This window comes from Montipora capricornis, unplaced genomic scaffold (assembly GCF_036669925.1).
Source record: "Montipora capricornis isolate CH-2021 unplaced genomic scaffold, ASM3666992v2 scaffold_417, whole genome shotgun sequence".
NCBI classification, from domain to species: domain Eukaryota; kingdom Metazoa; phylum Cnidaria; class Anthozoa; order Scleractinia; family Acroporidae; genus Montipora; species Montipora capricornis.
The window spans coordinates 527,501-537,184 of record NW_027180148.1 but is presented as its reverse complement, the minus strand read 5'-3'; the positions used below and the strand labels follow the sequence as shown (position 1 = coordinate 537,184).

The 9,684-nt window shown below is 39.5% G+C and overlaps 1 protein-coding gene across 1 annotated transcript in view; it reads left to right on the top strand.

Moving 5' to 3' along the window:
- The first annotated feature begins 6,174 nt into the window (after positions 1 to 6,174).
- Positions 6,175 to 9,684, top strand: part of LOC138035509 (uncharacterized) — a 4,654-nt gene continuing 1,144 nt past the window's right edge. Inside the window, exons 1-2 of the mRNA XM_068882176.1 lie at positions 6,175 to 6,273; positions 8,475 to 8,514. Coding sequence (XP_068738277.1) covers positions 6,175 to 6,273; positions 8,475 to 8,514 — 139 coding nt within the window. The remainder of the gene's footprint in view (positions 6,274 to 8,474; positions 8,515 to 9,684) is intronic.

Genomic DNA, 9,684 nt, shown 5'->3' with positions numbered 1-9,684 from the left:
TCTCTATACAGTGACCTGGTGCATCTCTTTGTATCTTTTTGACACTTTATTTGGAGCAATAAACTTACAGATCATGAAGGGATGTCAGTCATGAGAACAGCTTTTCAGGGAGTTGAGTTATTTTATTGTTATGAAAATGTATTATATGACTCGCTCCATGAGCAGGCAAGATGAATCAAATCCTGTGACGGATTGGCGGGCAAGATGGAGCTATCTTGCCAGCTCGGGATTTCTCGCTTGGTTCCGCAAGATCAAAGCTATTAAGATCATTTTTTGGTGTTTTATCCCATTAAAAAAAAAAAAAAAAACTCGAAGTGTAAAGAGTTCTCACGTAGTATTCGAAATCAGTTGACATTCTCCATAATCTGCGAGATCTAAAATTCGGAAAAGTACTGTTTCAGAATTATAAAGTCATTACTCGAACCTACAAATTACGAATTCATTCTTCAAAGAGTCAGCAATTACATTTGAGATTTCATTTAAACAGATGTGAGTCACTTATAAAGTAACTCAAACAAACCCTGTCGAGTGACCAGGAGCACAGGTATATAATTTAGTCACAGTTTATGTGGAGCAATAAACTTACAGATATTGTAGACTTGCGAGTCCTGAGAACATCGTTTCAGGGAGTTGAGTTATTCTATTGCCAGAGAGAGCTCTAGAAATAAAAGTAAAGAAAACGTCTTCAAACCTAAGTTAACGTAGAACTAATTCATCTTAATTCTACTTTTAAAATTATTTTCAGAAATTCGAATTAAACGAGAATAGTGATATTCATTCCGATTTAGGTTTTATCAAGGTTCATTCCGAGTACTCGCCGATCACGGTCTTACCAAGAATTCAACGCCCAAGACTAAGATTTATCCAAATTGGCCTACTCCCCATCAACGATAGAAAGGTGTCTATTTCTAAACCTAGTTTTGCGGGAAATTAAGCAACAAACCAAATTGGCTAACTCAATGTTATACCCAATTCAAACCCTTTAGAAAAATATACGTTAGAAAAAAACATTTGTGCCCGAGGTCTCGAGTACGGCCCTCAGGGCATGTTTTTTTCTTATCTGGACCGACCTTGGCCCTTGACCGGTAAATATATCTATTTTTTCCTATGGTCAGGAATCAGGTGCGACGGGGAGAGAAGCCTTAAGAATCGTTTAAAGACTAAGAAAATTATCGCCTCTCCTCACACTGTCTCCTGTTGTTCTCATGCTAATTTGTACTAATTTGCATAAGAAAAGCAGTGAAGTTTTTATCAAAACAAGGTCAACTCCAGCCTCACTTTCATTCAAAGGTCAGGTTACTTTGCACACAACCGTAAAATGGTCAAACTCGTTTCCAGGGTCCTCTCTCTTCCTTACTCGAGAAAGTGTCCTGGTTGCGGCTCGTCAGGTGTCTTCTAGATTTTAGCAGATTCCAGAAGGATAATTAAAGGGAGGGGCATGATAATTTTTGTCTCCGTTAAACTCATCTACTGAGTGCGAATTTGATTTTTATACAAAGACACGTAACCAGGGAACTTTCTGGAGCGAGGAGGAGAGAGCACAATGGAAACGAGGATCTAAAATGGTCTATTTTTAAATGAAATGCCTGGAGTCTGAGAAAACACTCTCCACATTTTCTGATCTAATACGTACTACTTGAGCAACTGCATTTTAATAATTTAAATTTGCATTAAAATTAAGATGGACTTATAAGGCGCTCAATACACCGTATAAAATTAGATATAATTACATGTGACTAGGTAAAATAATATCAAAAGAAAAATCGCGTAACTTCCTACGCAATTTCCCATCAAATTTTATCGTGAAACATCAGAATCCCTGGTAGTAGACACTATTTTGGCTCCACCTATGCTGAACATGGATTCAATTCACTGCGGTTTTTATAGATTTCGTTGATGACATAATGAATAGCCACGCGGGTCGCCAAATAACGTCAACATTTTTGTAGTTGTCTATTTTCCGGATTCGATCTTTCAGCAAACTAGTGAGATCCCTCCAAAAGTGTACAACTTTCATTATTTATCAAGACCTGGGAGAAATACGGACATAAAACTATTATTGGAACACACCGGCTAATCAAGAATTCCTTCGATATCTTGCCATTTCCATGACTTGAAAAGTGACGACTGTTTGTGTCATTAGTGATTAACCTGTTTATTATTGTTATTATTAATTAAATTTTCTTCTTCATCACAAAAATAGGGACGCCACGCCAGGTCAAGTAAGGGGTTAGGTTGTCCCAAAAAAGAAAAAAAAATGTAGTGGAATGACATTTAGTTAAAGGTTAAAGTCCAAATGCAAATTCATTGAAGAGTTGAAAGAGTTATCAGTTGCTGTTGAGATTTAACTTAAACAGCTACGAGCGACTTATTAAGTGATTCAATGAAATCTCTATGCAGTGAGTCTGTGAATCAAACCCGGGCCACATTGGTGGTAGGCGAGTGCTCTCAACACTACGCCAGCCCTGCTCTCCTTTAACTGGTTTGCGAGGCAAGCCTAAATTGTGAGAGTGACAAAGGGTCCGCAAAGAGGAGCAACAACAACAGTCGTCAATGAGGACTTGACAATGGGACCGAAGGTAGTCGACGAGCTCACCCACAAGATTAATCAGCTGACGCATGTTGTCAATAGTTGAACGCCCGTTGTTAACGACCTAAAACAGCTTACGATGCCTCATTGAGAGAGAGGAGTCTGGGGAGAGAGAGAGAGAGAGAGAGAGAGAGAGAGAGAGAGAGAGAGGTCAAAGACGACGTGGGCGAAGCGAACGGCGAAGCTGAAGGGGAGCCCTCGGCAAAAAAGCGCAAATCTTGCTCAGGTCAACTTAATCAGTTTATTGTTGGTTTAGCTGGCGTCCTAGAACAGGAGGTTACTGAAAACGAGCAGACTGACAAGTACAGACCTTAAAAATAAAACAAATTTAATTTTTCTGGTTTCAGTTTTCCATTTGCACTCAAAGAAATATAGGGTAACATGAAGAGAAATAAAAAAAAAAAGAAGAACTACAACATGGTGGCCAAACAAGTGCAACATGTTGGATTCAACAATGTTGGATGATGTTGCACTGACATGTTGGACCCTTTTAGGCAGTCCTTAACGACAAGAAACGTAGTAGTGGACGAAAGCAAAAAAAAAACCTGTGCTTTTGTTGTAGTTTGCTGCATAGAAAACTCGACATGTAGGTAAAATAAACAACAAACTACTGCATTTTCCTTCGTATTTATTTATTGAAATGTCTCTCGAAAATAGTCGGAAATGGCATTCCCGAGACCCTAAAATTCAAACTTTTCAGGTGGAGCATGACCCCAGACCCCCCTAGTTTGGAGCGCCTTTCATAGAACATTGGCGCTAGCATAAACTCGCGCACATTTATAAAATTGCGGATGTTCACTGACACCGAGCTTAATCTGTCAAGGAATTTGCTATTCTCCTGAACGAGCGCGGAGAGCCCCTCTTTTAATGGTGTTATGCAATTGTAATAGGTACACGGAAATTATAATTTAAAGAAAAAAACGTTGGACAGTAGAAGTTTAAGTATTTATATAAAAAGATATTCGTATAAACATAACAACTTTCTTTAATTTTCCCGACATGTTTCGACGGTACATCCGTCATCTTCAGTGTTACATATTTTGAAATCGCCGTTGAATTTAAAGCGCGCGCGATCTTACAAACTTCGTTACATTGCGTTGTCAATATTGCGTATTAAATCAAAACAGAACAAAACAAAATTTAAATGAGTGACGCTTAGTTCCTTACAGGGAGAGAGTCAGGTTAATGTGTTTCACCTGCTGGTTGAGATCGGGCTTCTCCCATTTTATATACATGGATTCCTTAAGCTTTACTTGGTACTTAGTGGCTGCAGAGTCCAGGATCTCGAAGCAATCCTGTGTGCAGGATGCCTTACAAGACTCTGAACTCTGCAGATGTTTAAAAACGTTCGAAGATCTGTCTGAAAGTAAGTGCTCGCGCACTCGTGTGGAGAAGTGTCGGCTGGTTTCACCAACATAACAAGCATTACAACTTGCACACGAAAATTTATAGACCACACGCGTGCGAAGCCCTACAGGGACAGCATCTTTCACATTAAAAAGACTCCTGACTTTGAAAGTAGTGAAGACTAACCTTATATCAATAGGTTTACATAACCGATTAGCAAGTTTGCGTATACACCTCTGTGCCGTGACTGAGAAGTGCCCAACGTAAGGGATTTTAAAGAAAAACTTAGGTGTTTCCTGGGGCTCGATTCCTGAATGAGACTGTGTTTTCCCTCCCTTGACTGCTGTCTGAATATATTTAGAAATATATTTGTTGATAAGGTTTTCAGGGAAGAGATTCCTCCGCAGAATGACAGACAATTTTTGAAGATCAGTATGGAACCCCATCCAAGTGTTGTTTATCTTAAAAGTTCTATCAATCAAGGTTTTGATTAACCCCAGTTTGTAGGTAAAGGGGCAAAAACTCAGATAACTGGTGAGCAAACCTGTGAAAGTTTTTTCCGGTAAACGGTGGTTATACTTTGGTGCGGGTCAGTGTTATTGATTAGAACATCTAGGAAAGGTAGAACATGGTCAGCCTCCCGTTCCATTGTAAAGCGTATATTGGGGTGTTGATTGTTGATGTAATTGAAGAAAAGGGTTGCATCCCGTTCAGAGCGGAAAAGGCAAAATGTATCGTCTACGTAGCGACGATAGAATAAGACCTCTGAATCCCCGTATTGATCCAACCATATATTCTCATGGTGACCCATAAAGAGATTGGCTAGAACAGGGGCAAGGGGGGACCCCATGGCTACACCATCCACCTGGTCATAGAAGTTACCCTTGAACAGGAAGTGAGTTTCCTTGGTAGCAAACTCAAACAACCTTTTAAGATGTTGTTTACTAAGTTTCAAACCTGGGTTACCCTCAGTTATATACTTGACGGCAAGGTTAATACAATCATCTAGAGGGATGTTGGTGAAGAGGCTTTCAACATCGAAGGACACCATGAACATCCCATGCAAAGACAGCTCATTGATTTTCTTCACAAAAGTGAAGGAATCTGAAGCAATGAATGTGGATGGAATATGAGGTTGGAGTAGATTACTTAAGTATTTGGCCAAGCTGTAGTTGTAGGTGCCTATGGAGGAAACTATGGGCCGAAATGGTGGGGTGGAATTTGGCGCTCGTGGTTTGTGCATCTTAGGGAGACCATAGATCCTAGCAGGCTGGGATCCACTTGGATAAATGGCCTCATAAACTTCAGGATCAAAGTGACCTTTTTTCCTAAGATCTTTAAGATAGCGCTGGAGTTTCCCTTCCCGGGTAAGGGTAGGGTCGGATGTAAGGACCCTGAATTTAGTAGTGTCGTTAATGATTTTAAATAAACTCTTGTCATATTCTTGTCTATGTAAAATTACTACCCCATTACCCTTATCTGGCCGCAATATTACAATGTTCTTGTTCTTTCTTAGTTCTTTCAGAATCCTGTGCTTTTTCAAATCCGAGGCCGTGGGTCGATATGATGACACGTACGTGTGAGCCAAATGTGACAGTTCGGTAGCCAGTTTACCCGTGTCCTTGCTCTCCTTGAGATTCTTTAACATCCTCTGACTAATCAATTCAAAGCATGCGAAGATGTCCGTTTTGTTGATCGAAGGTGGGCATATCGAGTGGGTAAGTCCATATAGTCCAAGCTCGAGAAAGTTGAAATCACCTCACTTAAAGAGTTTGTCCCAGACAAACAAGTAGGCTCAATTTTATAGTAATATTCAGTAAATTTTGCTATTTATTAACAATTTTTCCTGTTGATCAAGTTTCAAACGCTTCTCGCGTAATTCCGAAAAATAAAGGGCATGCAGCGCGGAAACAAGCACGGTGACCCCATCTATTTACTGCTTTTTTAAAATATCCTGTGCATAAATATCAAGTTTGCCAAGTTTGACAAAAATCTGGATAGGACGTCATTTTCAAGGGAATTACCTTAAAACTGTGTACGGCCCCAAAACGAACAATGTTGCCCCTGTTAAGAATGCAGATTGAACTCAGCTATTTACAGACATGAAAGAAACATGAGACAGATGGAAAGAGCATTTTACGAACCGGCTGCTGATTTAAGAAGGCAACGTAGACAATGATGCAAATGACCACCTAACTGCTCGAGAGACAATTGTGCATTTGAATGATCCAATTCCCATGGAAGACCTAAGGAAAGCTGTAAAAGCTACCAACATTGGTAAAACGCCTGGTCTAGATGGCATACCAGCTGAAGTCATAAAACATGGCGATGTAAAGGTTTGTGCTCGAACTCGGAACGCTTCCCTCCGAAAATAGCAAAAATGTTTGTAACCTGAACGCAAACTGATGCTAATTCTTCATATAAAATCGTTGAACTGAGTAATTTTTGGCTTGTAGCTTGGCAGGCTTTAAGAAATACGAATTATTCCTTTAGAAGTATTAAAAGATACTGAAAATCGTCTTTGAGGACAAAACCAATTTGAATTAATACTGGTTTATGCAAGTGACTTTTCTATCACGATTTCAAAACTGAACTTAATGCAGCATGAAACAAGTTTAGTTTTCTGCCAAAAGACATCGTGATTCACAAGATAATTTAATATTTTAGGTGCAAGAAATGTACTCCACTGCAATGCGAAATGTATCGAAAATTATTTTTGTAATTTTTTAGACTAGTGTTTCTTTTTCCGTTTTTCTTCTTTTTTCTTTCTTTTAACGCACACATTACCAGTTTCACTGATAATGCATGAACGACTTAGCCGACGGTTTCATTTTAAGAGCACGCTTTTAAAAGGTAGTAGTAGAGCAAAAATATCACACAATTTTAAATCAAATCAGCATACCTATGTTACAAAATAGGAACGCATTGCGTACGTGTGGTAGTCCAGTAACACAGCGCTTTACTCAGTATTGTCAAGTGAGCTGCGTTTTGTCTTCCACGAGATTCAAGTTGTCTTTGAGTAATATGTAGCCGTAATAGTACACGATATTGTTTTAGTTTCGTAAATCATTATAGTGCCATGATAGCTGTCTTAGATAAATAGTCCCTGAGAAGACAAGTGGAAATACTAAACCCAGACAGACTGAACAAAATAAAAAGGAATCGAGAAACATTGGTGCGAAGCCATTAAGACATAACGCCAAAATTTTTGTGGTTGTCTTTTTTTCCGGATCTCGACGTCTTATCACACTAGTGAGATCACTAGCAAAGTGCACAGCTTTCACACAACAAAAGGAAAAATGATAATAATAATACGTAACTTGTTTGAAATCCTTTCCCTTTCCGCTTCAAGCTTCTTTAGCTCTTTCGATCTTCTTTCAATAGCACTACGGAGAAGACGTTTTCTAATTGCAGTAACATCCTTGGGTGATGTGTTAGGGAGCGAGAAGGAAATAAACTTGGGAAAAACGCGGAGCGACCGGCAATTCTTTAAGAAATTCACGTCTAACTGAGCTTTCCGTACCTTGATGGAAGTTTTCTCCCAATGGCGAAAGTCTGCGATCGACAACTCTCGTTCATATTTGACTGCTAAGTCGTGTACAATATTTCCAAACTTTCGAACTAATAGCAGACAAGAAATAACTTTTAGATAGAAACACACAATTTTAAATTTACAAAACATGTTTCGGATGATCGACATCCATCGTCAGTTGTGAATACAAGTGAACCGCTAGTCGGTGTTATATAAAGATAGCTAATAAAATGCATGAGTACTGATTAAATACCAACGTGAATGTGAGGTAATAGAAAATACAATGATGAGAAGACAATGGGTATTGGACGAGGAAAATTACAATGAAAGTGTTAAATTGACATGATTAACTTGTTTGTTTAATGAGGGTTTTTCCCAACCTATGTGCAAGGACTCCTTGATTTTTAGTTGAAAAGGCGTGGAGACGGTATTAAGGATTGAAAAACAATCCTCTGAGCATAAAGATCCGCATGCTTCTGACCCATTAATGTGCTGAAAGATATGCGAGTTCTTATCAGATATTAAATGTTCATGAACACGTGTAGCAAGATGTCGGTTTGTTTCGCCGACATAACAGGCACTGCAGCCTGCGCAAGAAAATTTATAAACAACACGGGATCGTGATAATTTGGAAATAGCATCTTTGGCACTGAATAAGTTCTTAATCTTGTATGGGGCAAACACTAGCTTGATGTCCAAGTTTTTACAATAGCGTTGTGTTAAATTCTTGATTCTGCGTTGAACGTGAGTAGAGAAAGGGCCAACAAGAGGTAATTTGTAATAGTGCGTGCGAATTTCATTAGAGTTGGTTATTGCGGAAGCGTGCTGGGGGGAACAAAGAATTTGTTAAGGTATTGTTTAACAGTTCTGTTCACTAGACTGGATGGAAATTGATTCTTTCCGAGAATGTTGGCAAGCTCCTTAATGTTGTTGTGGAAACCGGTCCAGTTGTTATTAATTTTAAATGTCCTGTCCACCACCGTTCGTATTAACCCTAATTTGTAGGGAAATGGTGAGAAACTAGGAAATTGGCGAGAAGGCCTGTGTAAGTGCTCTTGTGAAAAACAGATGTGACTAAAGATGGATGATTGCTGTTGTCCAAGAGCACATCTAAGAACGGTAGTTTGTGGTTGACCTCTGTCTCCATGGTGAATGTAATGTTAGGGTGTTTATCATTGATATAATGAAAAAATTGCAAGGTATCCGTTTCGTTGTTGAATAGGCAAAATGTGTCATCCACATTTTTACGGTAGAAATAAGTTGCAGGACCATCGTATTGTTGTAGCCAGATTCTTTCATGATGGCCCATGAAAAGATTCGCAAGTACCGGTGCCAAAGGGGAGCCCATGGCGACGCCATCTATCTGATCGTAATATTTCCCTCGGAGTAGAAAATGTGTCTGGGCAGTAGCAACAAGGAACAACTCTTTGAGGCTGTCCTTGCTTAACTTGATGTTCGGGTTCCCTGACAAAATATAATCCACTGCTATCTCAATAGATTCTAGCAGAGGAATGTTAGTAAATAAACTTTCCACATCGAATGAAACCATGAACTTGTTTGAAGTGCGCAGGTTAGTAATTTCGTTGACAAACGAGAAAGTATCATGGGCACAAAAATCACTAGGTATGTGGGAGTCTAGGAGTGTGCAGAGGAATTTAGCCAAGTTGTAGTTGTAGGTTCCAATTGACGAGACGATCGGGCGAAACGGAGGAGCAGATGATGGCTCACGTACTTTGTGCATCTTCGGTAATCCATAAATTCGAGCAGGTTGAGAACCAGTTGGGTATATGTCTTTGTACGTTGTGTCGTCGATCTCACCATTCTTCTTAAGCTTACGCAGAAGTCGTTGTAGTTTTCCTTCCCTCGACAGCGTTGGGTCACAATTAAGGTTGTTAAATTTTAAACTGTCCGTAATGAGGTTCAAAATGCTTTCGTCATATATTGCCCTGTCTAGAACAACAACGCCATTTCCCTTATCAGGATTAAGGATGACAATGTTTTGGTTCCTACGTAAGCTTTTCAAGACTTTCCATTCCTTCCGGTCGTTTTGGGACGGTCGATGCGACGCAATGTAACTGTGTGCAAGTTACACGCGGCCTCACGCGATTTATAACACTTCCTTTCAAGGCGGAAGAAACAGTCAAACATTTCTTCGGTTAAACTCACTTCTGAACAACTGGGTGTATTAAAGATCGGCCTCACACACTCGATCTGC